This window comes from Fulmarus glacialis, unplaced genomic scaffold (genome assembly GCF_000690835.1).
Source record: "Fulmarus glacialis isolate BGI_N327 unplaced genomic scaffold, ASM69083v1 scaffold19049, whole genome shotgun sequence".
Classification (NCBI taxonomy): domain Eukaryota; kingdom Metazoa; phylum Chordata; class Aves; order Procellariiformes; family Procellariidae; genus Fulmarus; species Fulmarus glacialis.
The window spans coordinates 62,435-79,028 of record NW_009231768.1 but is presented as its reverse complement, the minus strand read 5'-3'; the positions used below and the strand labels follow the sequence as shown (position 1 = coordinate 79,028).

The 16,594-nt window shown below is 37.5% G+C and overlaps 1 protein-coding gene across 2 annotated transcripts in view; it reads left to right on the top strand.

Annotated features, from left to right (window-relative positions):
• The first annotated feature begins 5,222 nt into the window (after positions 1-5,222).
• The window catches only part of FAM49B (family with sequence similarity 49, member B), an 18,799-nt gene continuing 7,427 nt past the window's right edge, over positions 5,223-16,594 (top strand). Inside the window, exons 1-7 of one of the 2 annotated variants that reach the window (XM_009584686.1) lie at positions 5,241-5,295; positions 6,339-6,421; positions 12,344-12,465; positions 14,133-14,238; positions 15,315-15,451; positions 16,111-16,188; positions 16,283-16,399. In XM_009584686.1, the coding sequence (XP_009582981.1) occupies positions 6,349-6,421; positions 12,344-12,465; positions 14,133-14,238; positions 15,315-15,451; positions 16,111-16,188; positions 16,283-16,399 (633 nt within the window). In that variant the 5' untranslated portion in view covers positions 5,241-5,295; positions 6,339-6,348. Of the gene's footprint in view, positions 5,296-6,338; positions 6,422-12,343; positions 12,466-14,132; positions 14,239-15,314; positions 15,452-16,110; positions 16,193-16,282; positions 16,400-16,594 lie in introns of both variants that reach the window. The other variant, XM_009584688.1, reaches the window with a different exon arrangement.

The following is a 16,594-nucleotide window of genomic DNA, read 5'->3' as shown; positions in this document are numbered from 1 at the left end:
GTCACATACACATTTTTTTTCATCTATTTAACTGGGGTTTTTTAACTAGTTTAAAAGCATGCTATTCTTCCAATAGAACAAAGCAAAATTAAAAATGTCACTTCAAAATGTCTTCATAGTATTTTACCTTTAACAAGAATAAGTTTTCCAGCTGCTCACCAGTTGCAAGTAAAATCCCTGTTAATGCAGTTTTTCTTTCAGCTGTGAGAGGGGGAAATTTCTTTAGTGCTTGGCTCAATTTAGTTGCATCATGTATTTCTATTAAATTTCCCCTGGGCTTAGCTTAGGGGAAAAAAAATACTGAAATGTGTCAGGGATGTTTTCAGCATGAAGGGCATGCGTGCAAGGCTTGTTTTGAAAATATGCCTTTGCTTTCCGCTTGTCTGATCGTGACATTACACGCAACATCATACAACCCCATAAGGCTGTAATGGGCCAAATCATTGTAATCTAATGTGGCATTCCATATGTCTTCCTCTGCAAGTAGGTCAAGTTTAAACCATGTTCTTGGCTTGTGCTCTGATTTCCCATAACTTGCCCCATGTGGCTCGAGGATTGTGCTGGAGTACAGAGCATGCCAGGAGGGATTCTGGGCAGCAGAACTGGTCAGTTTTTGGGGAGAGACTTTTTCTGTCCAGGGTTTTTTCTGCTCTGATTTTACGATGTTGGATTCATGGCAAGAGAAAATTTCGGTGGTCTGAAGTATGCTTTTACTCAGTCTTACACTGTCAGTTTACCTAATGAGTTACTTTTGGACACTACACTATAAAATCTTAAAACCAATAAGACTCCTGGGAGAAGAAGCAGTTTGCAAGTTTTGAAGTGTACTTTATACTGAATGAGAATAAAAAATAAAATTGGACAGAGGTTGACAATCTGAAGCTGTGTAAGAATGAATAGGTAGTGACCTAAACTGTACTTAAGGCTGGGCATGTGAATATTTTGATGTTGGTGATTGCAATATGCAAAATTCTTCTTGGTAAGGATTACAACTTCAGTGTGGATTTTTTTCCAGTTGAACTGGAACAATGGTGGGTCAAAAGGTGTGTTACTGCCCATAAAAGTCACCTCCACTCAACGTTCTGAATCAGCTATTTGGCTCTGGGACAAAGCCCAACTGCAAGATATAAAACTCAGTTGCTAGTAGTACTTGCTATTGGCTTTGGTCTTTACGCAGGCTCAAATCTTTCTTGAATTGGGGCTGGCTGATGTGGCAATGTGCTCAAGAAGGATGCAGTTAGTGCTGGGAGATGTCCTCGACTAGAAAATGACAGCTCAATGTCAGGGCTAGTTAACTGGAACCGCATCTGACTTTCTAAAACAGTAATTCTACTCTCTTCAGCTGAAGTTGTGGACTTTCAAGGAAATTGAAAGTGTGCTTGGTAAATCAGTACTGACTGGGCATGCCATTATTGGTGGGTTAATTATCAAGTTAATTCTTCATAGAACTACCAAAATCTTCCGTGCTGGTGATGCTTTTAAAGGGCATCAAATAGCAGAAGAGGTCCCTGAAGATAACTGTAATGCCTGGTTTTGTAGACTGTTCTGTTACTACATGCGGACTGTCATCATCTTTAATATTAGAGCTAGTAGTGGACTTTCTTTCATGTGTTTTGGGCCCAGCAGAAATGCAAATGACGAGCCATCTTGAACAAAACAAAAATCTCTAGTAAATCTGGATCTGCCAGGAGCCGGAGGCATCTCTGAGCTAGGTTGCTTTGCTCTAAATTGATCCAGGTGTTCTGCTGACATAGCAGCCTCTCAGGTCAGTTTTCATTTTCCCCTCTATAGGGTACCACCTGAGTGCAACAGGTCAGCTCTTCTTGCTGCTTAGCTATACCTTTTGAAGCAAAATAATGTACAGAAGCGTAGAGCCATCTAACCTGAGCCATTGCATGTTGACCCACAGCTGCTTCTGTGCATCTGGGAAGTTCCACACTGTGACACCATGTCTTGTTTCTAGAAGGCCATTTCAGAGCTCGAGAAACTAGTTCTTACCCTCGCCAGAAGAGTAAACGCCTATCTGTCGCATCTTGCATTCGTTACCTTGAATGCTCAGGAGAGAGAAAGTGTCCTCCCAAGAAATTCTGGATCATTTATATTGTCTCAACTTTTGTCTAAATTGAGTTGTCAAGCTCTTTTTCTACCTTCTTACAGTCTAACTTTTGGGATTACAACTTGAAGGAATGGTAATTTTCACAGTTCTTAAAACACAGCAAATCTTCCGGTATTAAGGAATACTTGGGATTCTTGAGTAACTGTTAGAATTCCTCTTGAATAAGTTTCAAAAATATTGTGTATGTCCAGCTTCTGCTAGATTTCCATTCACTCCATAAAAACTATATGGTGAATGTTTTGCTGCTAAGAAAGTAAATGTGATCGCGTATCTTGTATGTGAAACTGTGATGTGACTAAAGTTTTTATCAAGATTTCTTAGTATGCTGAATGCACGACAGAAGAGGTCTGTTACGAACTTTATTATGAACAAGTGTTCATGCAGCTTTGTATTCATGTAAATTGAAACGTATTCCTATATCACATGTTGTCATCTTGTTGCTGTCGAAGTTGAATTAATCCATTCTCATCATCTTCAGTTTCTCTCCTTTTCTGAGGGGCTGCTCACTGAACTGTTACCATTAGGTCAGTTGCATCTTCTGCTTCAATTTGTTTCACATCTGCTGTTTCACTGTAGTGCCAAATCTTTTATTGTGCTTCTCTATTTGTTAAACTCACTCTCAGAGAAGAAACCATATATTCTTATGGGCAAACTTTTCTGAGGGATGAAGGTAATTGTATTGCAAAACTGAGTCCCTGGCCCCTTACTCATTTTAGGAAGTGGTAGGGATTCAATTAAACAATCTGTTCTGCAGTGGCTATATGCTTTTCTGTAAACTTATCTTCAAAATATTTCAACCCTATAAGCATGCCCCTACTCTGACCTTCAGAAGTAATGTTACCCGATATTGAAACCACATGCATGACCCTGTAAACTCTTAGGAGACCGGTTAATATCAAAACAAAGGCAAAACCTACATAGAGGCATTTACTTGAGATACTGAAAATATTTTGGTGGACGAGAGGATAGTACAGCTGAAAAGATGAAGCGTGGCAGTAATTGTATGTGTACTTAAAGTTCTCTTTAGGCGGTTAACACCATTCACTGCTGCATATTTTCTAGTTGCTTGTTAACGTTGGAATTAACATATGTCGTATACTGTTCTGAGGCTGGGGTTTGGTTTTTAAATCTGAATCTACAGACTCTATCAGCATTAGGCAGCTTGTACTTTTTGGCTTTTTATTGCCCCTGTTGAACATATTTGTTTAAGAATGCCTCTGTTTCAGCTTTTTCCAGATTATGAATGTCCTCGTTGTTGGGGAGTGGACTAAGTGGCTTTTTCAGTCCTGTGTTACAGAACATGCTTGCGAGATACGAAGAGTAGTTTCTCTGCTTTCTGATGTTGCTGTTTACACAGCATTGCTGCATGTGTAGCATTTGAAGAGTTTGCTAAGCTATGGAATAGAAAGCTCTGGAAGAGCTGCCTCTTTGAAGAAACACATTTTGATGGATTAATTTTTAAGATAAGTGTCAAAACTGGACACCCTAATTTAAAACTTCCTTAAATAATGGATGTTTCTCATAGGCTTGGAAATCTGATCAGACTTTCCAGAAAACTAAGTTCAAATGCTTAGGAGGCAGGACTTGCATTTTCTGGCATTTCAAGGAGAAAGTTGAATGTGCAAAAAAGCGAACGTACACCTAGTGATGAGGTTCTATGTGCAGAATCCTCTGTGAACAGTTGGATTACACTCAAACTGGCTTTTCTAAAAATCTAGATTTTTAACTGTTTGGTTATTCTGTAGAAGTTGTTGGAGCAAAGACTAATGTAATTAGTTGTTGGAGCAAAGACAGTAATTTTCAACAATCTGAGATTAATTCCCACTTCCTTCTCTAGCTTTTGTTGATTGTGTGATTTATTGCTGAATCTTGGGGATCCTGAAAAATGAATCACGTGCGCTTCTTAATTTGCTTTTCCCTCACACACCGGTTGCATTTTCTTATGGAACTCAAGAAATCTGGCAACACGGGTTCTGAAAATTTGTTTTGCCAGACAATTTGTTTTGACTTGACATTACTTCAGTTTTCTTGATTTCTAATAAATTAATAATTCTTAACTGTCATGCTACCTCTCTCCAAGTAAACATCAGTCTTCTGTAAAAGTAAATATCAGGGAAAAAAAAAAGGCATACACTGGTAGGTTGGTGTAGTTATGCTAATTTGAAACTTGATATTTAGATCTTAGATCTGCTTGAATCCAGATGTCAGACTGTTGATGGCTTATTCATAAATAATTTGGAATCAGGTTTTTGGGTAGTGTCTTGTGTTTGTGTTGCAGCAGCACTCCAGTGAACTCCTGATATTTCAGGGCAATGGTTCTTCAGTATGTTTTCAGCCTCTGTAAAGCATGGGAGGGTCCTTGAAAAGGTTGCCTTGTTATGAAATGCAGTTTTCATAGTCCTACTGAAGGTATTGATTTCTGAAACCTACAGTAACGTTTGAAACTGTTTTGTTAATTTATCTGACTGAGATTATGACTATTTAATTTTTCTTCCACTTTTCATTTCTTTTAGCTGGGATGTGACAGCAAACATAAGAAGAACTGTTGAAACTTGATTATCTCCTGTTTTTGGAAAAGTCTTAACGCATTTAACTTGTCACTTTACGTGACTTGATGGGAAAAACTGTTCATTGGCCACAGATGACTACTACTAAGAGGCTTTCCGAAATTTGTTTTGAATTATGGAGAGATAATAAAAATCAGGCTTGTGATGACACCAGTTCCATTTGAGGTTGTTGTCCTAAGCAATAATGGCTTTGTTGGGTGTGGGTTGCTGCAGTTATGCAAAACAATTACTCAGTTATCATAGGTAACATAATTCTTTAAATGTATTAAACAAAGATGAAGAAGAGCCAGTAATTCAGATCTTTATTTTTGTCAAAGCTATAACTCTTAATTTTTTCAATAATCACTCCTCCCTGAGAAGAATGGGAGTGGAAATGCGCTGTACAGTGCACGTTTTCTACTTCCCACCAGAAGGTGATGAATCCAGCGTGCAAAACCCGATGGGAGCCCTGCTCCAGTGAGCCCCAGGCGTGTACTTAAAATAGGAAATGGTTATTGGAACTAAATTATTTTGCCATTTTTATTTTTAGGTTTGCTGGCATGGGTAATCTCATTAAGGTGCTAACCAGGGACATAGACCACAATGCAGCACATTTTTTCTTGGATTTTGAAAGTAAGTCTCTCGGCCCTTCACAGCTGGTGCATTTAAAATGGTAACAGTAGAGTTGCTTATACCTGCTGCAGTGAAGGCTAGGGGACTCAGTTGCAAATCTGCAATTTGAAAGAGTTGCATGTGTTTTTTCTGTTCTTTTTTTTTTTTTTTCTTTTTTCCCCTCCAGTAGTAGCCAAGCCACCATCATGCTACTGTGTACATTTTCTTTCCTTGTGCTTAGTCATTTTGGGTCTCTGTGGTCAGTGATGTCCATCCATATGCCTGCAAATCAAGTAATCATAAAACAAAAAATCTGTCAATATGCCTTAGCAATCTGTGCTGAGCAGTTGTTCACTGTAATCCTATCTTATACAAGAGTGAGTACTAAATCATTCCTGATACTGGTTTGGTCATTCATGGTGCAGTTAATGTGCATTTTTTTTACATCCAAAAGTCCAAAGTGGAATTGTCTGAGCTTCACAAATGTTTTAGGCAACTTGTGTAAAAGATCTGTGGCATACTTGTGTTATCAAGTTACTTGTAAACATTTTCTGCACACTGAAATGATGTATCTTGATGCAGTTTTCTATAATGGCTTTCTGACAAAATTATAAGAGCTGAGAAAATTAAAGCTCTTTCCTTTTGTTGTCCCATCAGGTAAAAATCTGTAGCATAGCTACCATGTCAGTGTTTGCAAATACAGTCCTTAGCCCTCAACGTGGTACTCCTGCTCAGCACACTGGTGCTAGGGTGTACCGAGACAGAATTAGTCACTGGCGATGCCTTCAGTTGGAGTTCTGCCCCTTTCCCGAAGGGGCAGCTGTGAAGGTGTTGGTGATGTAGTCACTTCTTACAGGAAAGCTGCATTGCATCTCTGGGATCACCAGCTGTACGTCCTCGAGGTGGGGGTCTCCCTCCACCCATCAGGGCGGCAGCCTGAAGGATGGGTTTGTGCCTGATGGAACTTTCTGGTCTTCTTTCCCCCACCGCTTCAATCAACTATATTTGGGCTGTTCCTTCTTATAAAAAGAAAATTTTCTTTTCTCTCATTCTTGTCTCGGCAGGTACCTTAACATGGGGAACCTTCTAAAAGTTTTGACATGCACAGACCTTGAGCAGGGGCCAAATTTTTTCCTTGATTTTGAAAGTGAGAAGATGATTTTATATATCTATTACTCTTTGCCTGCAGTAGACTGCATTTGTCATGTTACTAAATGTATGTTTTCACTTGCCATCTTTCTAACAGCTTTGCATGCCTGAGCTATGGATAATTGTTCAGCAAACTTTTGTAGAAAGCAATAATCTGTTTTCAAATAACCTCAGTTTCTAAAATGTAAAATCTTTATTTCAGGGAGGGCTTTCAAATTATATTTTACTGTTGGAATCTGATATGGTTCTTGTTTTAAACCAAAATTCTGTTTGCTTTTAATCAGAACTTTAAAAAGAATTTGAATTATTTGAAGACTTACTGAAATTGCAAGAAGGTACATGCACTTTAAAGGAAGGACTGAATATGAAACCTGATTCTCTTTTCTTCCAGTGTGCCACTGCATACTGAATAATGCTGCATATACAGATTGGCTCACAACAGCTATTCATAGCTCTCCAACATCATCACGTTGAAGGTGTGCATGTGAACCTTGTTTGGTTTGGCATTGAAATTTGACAGTTAACCTCATCCCTCCTTAAAAGGGGGGCTCAGAGTATAGAGACGAAATTGCTTTTGAAAAGAAGAGACGTATAGCTTGTCTGATCAATGCCAAGCCTTCTGGAAGGTTCACATATAGTTAGTATTTCTGCTTTTAGTTTTTGTGGCATGATATAATGTAGTCTAAGAATGGCAGGTAAGTGTTGTTGGCTGCTGCTATGCATGTTTAACTACTTTCTTTTGGGATATGCTATTGCTTTACCCAGGTGCACATCAGCAAGCATAAAATAAGAAAACTAATGTTCAAGTGCATTTTGACCACGTAATAAAATACAATGGAATAGCATAACAAAAAATTGATGAAGTATCGTGATATGGACAATTTGAGATTCATTATATCTTCTTTTCTTCCCCCAAATTATTTTTCAGTTGTGTTTGATGAAACAGTAGCAATTGGTTATATTAGTTCTAATGTGAAAGCGAATGCCTGGAGAAATATGTTTTTGCTTCAGTGATGTTTAAAATTAAAACTTCTCTAAACCCTTGTCCTTGTTGATTTTATCAATTGTCTCTTCTGAATATATTGTTATTGGAAGATGATAGCCATGGAAATTATTCATAAAGGGGAGATAATCAAGGGCTGTGTTAAAAAATCAGAAAGCAAAACTGTTGTTTAAAACCACTTCAGATCTCACGTATCATCAGAATAGGTGTCACTTAGTGAAGTAGGGAGAACTGATGTGGGAGAATATTGGAGTTGTGAAGCTCCAGCTTAATCTGCAAATACTGACCATTTCATTGGACTAAATTAAATTCAAGTTAGCTGGAAACAAGAGGCATAATTCTAAAATCAATTGCAATAAGTTGCTTCTATTTTTTAAAAAATATTGATTCTTTAGCTATCAATTTTGTTCTAAAGTGCATGTTTTGAGCATGAACAAGATTTGGCATGAGAGTAAGCAGGTTGCTGACATGAAATGTTTACATACGCAGTCAAATTAAATGACTTATATTATGGCTGAATTGTTAGACTGTTTTTTATTCATTTTGGACCCTGTCCTGCGTTTGTTTCTGCTGCTATACTGTGTATCCATGCTTCTTTCTACTCTGTTTCAGATAGCTTGCCTTGACAGGATCTTGGCTTTGACACAGTCAAGATCTTTCTTCAAGACTTGGCACTTAATCTTGTGGTACTTAATGTTGTGTTTTTATGTAGAAGAGCAAGTAAGCTCTGTATTAAAAACAAATTTGCCAATTCTGTGTTACGCCTGGCCCAGTAATATACAGTTTGAAGTCTTTTGTTCTTAAATCCATATACATCTTTGGAGTGAGCAGACTAGTTAAATGGTTCTTGCACAGTACCATAAAGAACTAAAAATCCAATGTCCATAAAGCTTTATAGGGATACAAACTCCAAATTTAGAAAGGTTTTAGACTGGTTTCTAAGATTCCACCCCCACCCACCCCCCCCCCCCCCGATATTTATCTTGGTGCTAGATTCCAGTGATTTGTGTGACTGACTATCAGAATACATGCAAAAAATGTTCCGATAAATGATATAATGGGCTGTTGGCTTTTCCTTGCCTTAACACTCGTTAAGCTTATGTTTTCTTTGGTCATTCACCTTACTTATTTGAAACAAATAGTTGTCTTAAGTATTCTGCTAAAGTCTCTGCAGTGCCACTTCAACATGAGCAGAGGAAAATGCACAGCTTTGTAAGGGCAATATTGTTAACATAAACCAGCCACCTACAACGTGGGAAACTTACAGCTCAACTTTTACATTGGTGTCATTACTGTCACAGTGCAAATCCTTTCCAAATTTACTGATTTGAATAGTAGCTAAAATACAGAGTACTTTTGGTTGCAGATGGTGATCTCAAGCTAGCACTGAAAGTATTCTGCATTACCTCCAAAGAACTTGGCTAGGTTTCAGAGGAGCCACAAAGATAGCATTCTCCATAGTAATGATGATAGAGATGAATAAATTATTTCATCTCCAGCAGCCTGGGATTTTTCTCTTCCTTGCTTGTGAGTTTTGTCCCAGCCAGTTTCAGATGACTTGGTGTGTTCCTTCCTGGGAAAAAATTTCAGTTTAAATAGTGTTTGCTGTGCAGTATAAACTTTTAACCCCAAATTTCTCTCCCTACTAGTTCTGTAGGCTAGCCAAATATTTTTTTAAATAGTTACTAAATGTGTGTGTTCCCCGCATGCAATATGTTGTCGTACTTCCATAGCATTCAGTTCACATAACAGCATTTGTATATTGTTTCAAGTCTACTCTTTCGTCTTTAATATGTTATTGTGTGAGCTTTCTGAACTCTAAGTGTATATCGCATCTAGTGTAGTAATGTTCTGATTAAATTTAAAATTAATTTAAAGATGAACTCCCCATTTACTTGTGGGACCTCAGTCTTCACTTTTCTTATTATTGGATTAAAAATGGGAAAGTTGCCCTGAATAACCAGGGGTCATCTCCCCTGGCAACAATATCAAACGTCAGAACATTTCGGTGGGCTGTGCTGTGCTTACTGTATTTGTTCTTTCTATGGAAAATGTTGCCAGGTGAAGACAAAGCCTTGTCATAAAGTTGCAGCAGGAACTTACATCCATGGAAGGGGAAAGGGGAAATCCCTGAAATCATATGCCTCCTTCATCCTGCTCTTCGGATGCCTGGCGTTGCTAGTTGCTTTTTTTTAGTTGTCAAGACTAACTCCAGAAGTAAACTCCTTTTCCTGCTCTCTGCCCTCCACAATTAGTGATTCTCAAGTGAAAGTCCCATAGCTTAAGTTCGCAGGTACATACTGATATGTGGGAATGCTACCTCCATCTATTCAAGATTACAGTAGTGCTTAGGAAGAGGAACCTTTCCCTCTTTCTCCATCTGTGGTGGGCTTTCAGAATACAATGCTCTAACCTGTGCTGAGAAGCAAATAAACCAATTGCTCTGAGCCAGCCAGCACTAGGGCTTGAAGATTTTCTATATTGTGCCTTTTAAATCTATTCTAGTACATCCTAAATGTATTGTGAAGTGAATATAAAAGAATTTAGGTTTACTTTTTAATTTGAGCTCTTTTCTAGGTGCAGAGGAATTACAGATGGGAGAGGAACTTAGCTGGGACAAATGAGGTTTACATCTTGCTTCTATTGGAGAGGACTAGGTACACCAGAATGAAATACATAGCAAAAGAAATAATCCAGTGCCTACTGGATTTTAAGACATGTATATTTATAAGTTCGTTATAATCAAAACAACGAAGCAATAAACCCCAAAAAAACGCACCACCCTAACAAATTCAGTATAAACCATTGTTTTAGGTTTCCCGGAACATTTTAGGGAAATGAAATACAGTAGTTGGCTGATTACATCCTAAGTGAAACACATGAACATAGGTGTTGAAGGTGTTGACTTGCATAGCCAGCTGTTCAGTGAAGACCATTTAATTTGTATCTGGAAGATGATTTTCATTTCTAAACTTGGAAGGTCATAGTACTACATCTGTTCTGCCTGTTGGTGGGTTTTGAAATGAGGAGGAGGAGTTCTCATGGGCCCTTCTGCTGTGCCCCTCCCCACCCCCTGTTGAAAGATGAATTCTCCTTATTAGAGAGGGTAAAGAAAAAATGGCATGAAAAATTAAATAGGCAAGAGATGTGCTCAATGCGAGATGATCCAAGTGGCAAGTCTTGATTGCATTATTTAACAACACAATCTGGAATGCTACAGAGCTTCACATTTTAGTCTGTATTTCACTATAGCATTTCATGTTTGTGCATGAACTGCTGTCAGTCAACTGGTGCTTACCTGTCTGCTCTTTTCCCTCATTTTTTTGTCTTCATTTCTTACAGCAGTCTTCAGCAGCTTTCAAAATTATAAATGTGGCCTTTGTGATGATCTAAAAAGCACTGGCCACTTTTACTCGATGCTTAATCAATGTCGTGGTCTTATACTTTTTTTAAAAGGAGTGACCAGCTTTTTTTTTACCCGTGCTAATTCTTGATGGTTCTCAAAATATCACAGTTAAACTGTTGCAAGGTCTATATATAGGCATATTTGCTAATAATGCCCACTTGCTATGCATTAAACCATAAAAATAAGAAGTATTATGCAAAATTACAGCAAAATCCAGACAGGCAATGCATGTGAAACTTATTTTCTCCTCATACAAACTTTGTTTTCTAATGGTTCTTTCTAGTGTGTAACACTAGGATACTGTGATGTTTTTTTTTTTCTTTTTAATGTAAATATGTACCTAACTTCCATCACAGTTAGTGGGAGTTATACATATGGATCATGGAAAAAGCACTTTTAAAAAGACATTTTCCAGACCCTTTAAACAGCACAAAATCATGAGGATATATTGTCTGTAGATAACTTTTGTTCATCCCTATAAAAAAGAATCTGTTGTTAATACCCTGACTTTTGGTATTGGAAATCCTGGATTTAAAATATCCTGATATTTATTTCATAACATATTTTGCCCATGTAAAGAGAGAAGTGTTTGGGGTTTTTTGTAAGAGCTTCAGTAACAACTAATTTTTTTTTTTTTACATCAATCTAAAAGGAACTAACCTTATAGCTTAGCTTCCATCAGAATTTTAAAAGAAAAATTGATCTTTTATCAGGTAAACCAGGTCCGAGATACTTGTACTAGGTTTTTTTAAAGGTTAAAGCCTTTTGTTGATACTTCTCAAAACATACTTCTTATTGAATGACATTTCTTTAAACATGTATGTGTAGCTTTTTTGAAATGATGATCAAATATACTTTTGGAAAGCCTTCAGCTAAATACAGAAAAACTAGGAGACAGCACATATCCTTAATGAGGGGGAGGGAAAAAAAGAGAACAAGTTTACACTGGATCTTTTTGTTCTCAACTCTGATTTTGCAATTAGGGCAATAAAGAATATGTTTTGAGAATTAAATATATTTAGAAGTAAAAGATACAGTTCCTTTCCCAACCAGCAAAAGGGGAGGCAGGGAAGATGGAAAATAATCTGATGCAGTGTTCCTAGATAACAATAGACATGAACACCTCCTGTAATATCTGTAGTGAGTGTGTCTTTTGAGTGCTTACCTAAGTCTCTTTCATTGAGCTTGTACTGCACTCTAAGGTGAAATTGGTGTGATAGTCATAAAGATGACTTGTCAGGATTTCTTCTCCTAACCCAATTTTAAATAAGTCAGGAAGGATAGATTCCAGGTGCATTTTTGGGATGCTAAATTAAGCTAAAAGACTACTAAAATGAATACAATTACTCTTTTGGAGTTCCTCATACATTGTAGTAGCTCGTCAGAGAATGAAAATTCTTTGAGTTGCTGCATGAAGAATTTGTCCCGTAGGTGATGGTGTGCCTATAGAATTCCATATTATTGTTAAAAATGTATGTGTATGTATATATTTAATATGTTCTGCTGTTTAGATGCCCAACCTACAGAATCTGAAAAGGAAATTTATAATCAGGTGAATGTAGTGTTAAAGGATGCAGAAGGAATACTGGAAGACTTGCAGTCATATAGAGGAGCTGGCCATGAAATACGAGAGGTGAGCTAGAGCGTTACGATGGTGCAAAACCTGTGGTTGTTCATTGTCTGATCTTAACCAAATACTGCTGGATTTTAACTTTGCTTGCAGGAGCTGTTTTGGCAGAGCATGTTGTCTATTAAAATTGCTGTCTTGAATTTCTGCTCTGGAATGTTCCTTTTTAACAGCGAAACAGATGTCACTTGTTTCAGTAATATTAATGCACATATGTAATAGCAAATGATGCTTCTCAAACTTTTTATGGAATTGTTGTTATTGTTTTTTCTTTATATTCCCACATAAGCTCTTGAGTTAGTGGCAAATTTGGAAAGAGCATGGCGTGACTACAATGCAATATTGAGTAGTATCGACATCTTCTTATACGCTAGTTGGAGAAGTCTGATGTGTGGTAGTCCTAACACAAAAGACATCTCATTTTCAATCCCTTTTAATTGGCTTTTATTTACTGAAGTAAATGTTTGGAACAGAAGCAAAGTTTCTTTACAGCGTGTAACTCCATTTTTCCTTTACCTTTAAGAAAGGGTTGCATAAATACTCTCTCAACGCCCTTCCCTTCTTCCTCACATGCAGCAATGGGTTTACTTTCCTCCTAAGGTGAGGAGTTACTGTAACGTACTCTTAAGAAATCCTTGTTACATGGGAGGAGTCTCTGCTCACTCTAGATGAATTCGAGATACTCAGAGCCATTCAGCTTTAAAGTACCATGAGTTTTTATTCACTCTCTGTTGGATTCGCAAGGTAGGTTTAGGGAGGGTAACTGTGTCACACAAAACCCTTAGGCAGGGAGATAGCTTATTTGTTCTTCAAGGAAGGAGCATGTTCAGGGAGAGGCTGTAGGATCTCGCAGGAATGTGTGTCTCGGCAACGAAGCCTGCAGCTCCCGTAGAGAAGGAAGAGAGACGCTCCTGAGAGGAGGTAGACATGGCAGGAAGGAAGCTTCCTAGGGACCAGAGAAGACTGTGCTGCAACTCGCAGCCCAGGGTTGACTGAAACAGATTTTGGAATCAAGGAATTGACTGTGAAGATGCAGCGGAAGAGTTATGAGCATTTTTATTTCTGTTTTCTTAGTAATTTTCAGTTGCTAAGTAGTCTAGTTTCTATCTTAAAAACCTGGAGAGACTGAATTTAAGGCTTTATGTCTGGGAAGCTTACTGTAAAGACAAGGTCTATGCATCTCTACCTCAAAGCTCTGGTATACACCATGTCTTGGTGGTGCTTTATGTTGATGATGATGCTTAAATGTTCTTACTGTAATATTTAGCCTGAATTTCACAGCAAGTTTATTTGATTTTTTTTTCTTCGCAAATTCAGAAATTGGTGATAGATACCAACATCAGGATGAGGCTTTGGTCACTAAACTTTTTTGTTTGGAGGTATCACAATAAAGTTGTTGATTTTAATTAACTAGGTCTGGTTATGTAAATTTTCTTATTTGAGAAGCTTTACTTTTAACAATTTCTTTATACTCTCTCCAAGTTGTTTTCTTATTCAGGATACTTATTTTCAACACAAGTATTTAGAGCTTTTTGGAAGAGACATGGGTTAGTACAGGCTTGTCTCTCAACCGGAAACTTCTCAGTAGGTAGAATTTTTAATTACTAGCTCCTCAAACAATTGTTATTCTTAATCTAAGCATACTTTTTTCCTCTTTTTTTTTCTAATTTAAGGCAATACAGCATCCCAATGATGAGAAGCTGCAAGAGAAGGCATGGGGTGCAGTTGTTCCACTAGTAGGCAAACTAAAGAAATTCTATGAATTTTCTCAAAGACTAGGTAAGTGGAATGGTATTAACTTGCGGTTTTTTGTCTTCATTAATTAGTACATTTGGCATATTCAGATGTGATCACATCTAGGTCAACCCCTTTTTAGTAGATAAAAGCTCATATTGCATAGATTCCTTCCGTACATTGGATTGGATCTTACTTATATCTGCGTGCTACCTTCTTGCATATGAAAGCAAACTTGCTTCAGTGGATACCTGAGAAGAGAGAGAGAATGGGAGCATATTTGTCATCATCTTTCTCTACTCCTTTAGTAACTCTAGAAAGCACTAATGAACTGATTGTTTTGAAAACTAGTAGACTAATTCATTGGGAATGAATTCTTGTTAATGTTTCTGGTACCCAGAGTAATTAAAAGTGACTGTATTATTCCCCTCCCAAACACCAGAAATAGCTTGGTCTGTGGAAATGCCTGATCTTGGTTCATGCAGGTGCAATACTTAAGATGGCACTTCATGCCTCTTACAAAACCAACTTGACTGATGTTGTGTCTAAGCTGATAAAACCCATTAGACTTGATTTATTTTTTCACAAATTATCTGTTGTTACCTCACTTTTACACAGTTATTAGCATAGCTCATAAAAAAATGAGCTCAAAAACTGGAAGCTTTTTGCAGGCAAGGTCTGCTTTGTTAAAGAGGTAAGGAATTTTTCTGAAAAAGATGAGCAGGAAGTTGGATTATAAAATTTATTTTAAAAACAAATAAAAACATGACTTTTGCTGATACGTATATACCTCTTGAATTCTGTTATCTTAAAGGCTGCAGTCTGCTAACACAGGTTATTGAAATATGTTTTACACCAATGTTGCAGACAGAGCTTGAATAAAACTTTTCAAGAAGTTTTTTCATGGCTGTCAGTGCTGATTAAACCTAGTCTTTACAGCAGTTTGTAAGGAAATACGGTAACAGTGGCACATAGAAGCAATTCATCAAGCCCCGTTATTGTTAACCACCATGTATTTTGGCAGATGTATATTTTTAAGTCTACCATGCAGAGTATCAGTCAATAGAGATACAAGAAGCAGGAGCAGTTGTATATTGCAAAATACTCTCCTCTCATTTAAGAGGCAGGATTGCGAGGTCTGTTGGGAGCCCTGACAAGCACTCCGTATTCACCAACGCAACACCTGGAGCGAGAGCAGGCTCTTGCTAAGCAGTTTGCAGAAATTCTTCACTTTACACTCCGATTTGATGAGCTCAAGGTAAGAACTTGTTGTAATTTTGTAAGCACAAAGACTAGAGAAAAGAAAACAAGTCTATTTACTGAAGCAATCTGGATTGTGCTCTGTTCTAGAATAGAGCATGCAGTAGATACTCAAATATCTACTATTTGCATCTACTATGCTTGGCTTGTTTGCATGACCCAGAGTTAGATTAAACTGGAAAGCAGATGAAATACCTTATTAGCTTTAGGCAGTTGTTATATTTCAGTTCATATTAATCATGTTTCTTCATCTGAATTTGGCATACCTCTTGGGATAATGCTGCTGCTGCTTTTAGTATGTGCACACCCATAGTCCAGCTATTTTCTTGCTAATGTGCAAAGAACTAAGCTGAAATGATATTCATTTGCTGGTCTGATCCTTGGAGTCAAACTAGCAAAGCCATTTTTTTTTTCAACCTACTATTTCAAACCCCTGTTTAGGAGACTACTCCTTTTCTTGTTCTTGTTAGATCTTGTTCTGAAGAATCTGAGAAATTAACCAGAAAGCTTTATGTTCTACATATCACTTCCCAACATGTCACAGGGTTTACTTCAGAAGAGTGAATATTTTCTTGTTCTCAGTATTATATTTTATGAAAACTTGTCCTTATATTTTTCTTGAGTTTGTCACAACTCTCTTGCTTCCATTCTATATAGATGACAAATCCTGCTATACAGAATGACTTCAGCTACTATAGAAGAACTCTGAGCCGTATGAGGATTAACAATGTCCCAGTAGGTAACCCTTGGATGAGATAAAATGTAATCTTATACTACCACCTATCTTTTTCATGTACAGAACAACTACTTTTTTGCTTCTGTTTTATAGGCAGAGGGAGAAAATGAAGTAAATAATGAGTTGGCAAACAGAATGTCTTTATTTTACGCTGAAGCAACGCCAATGTTGAAAACCTTAAGTGATGCTACAACAAAGTTTGTGTCAGAGGTAAGAGTACAAATTTATGGCCTAGATAATGTACTTAAAACCACTGCAGGGCCAGACATAATTTTGGAACTAAAACTCTTCTACTAGGCTTAATCTGCATCTAGAAATCTGTTGTGGTTTAACCCTAGTCAGCAACTCGGCATCACCCGGCCACTCGCTTACTCACCCCCGGTGGGGTAGGGGAGAGAATCGGAA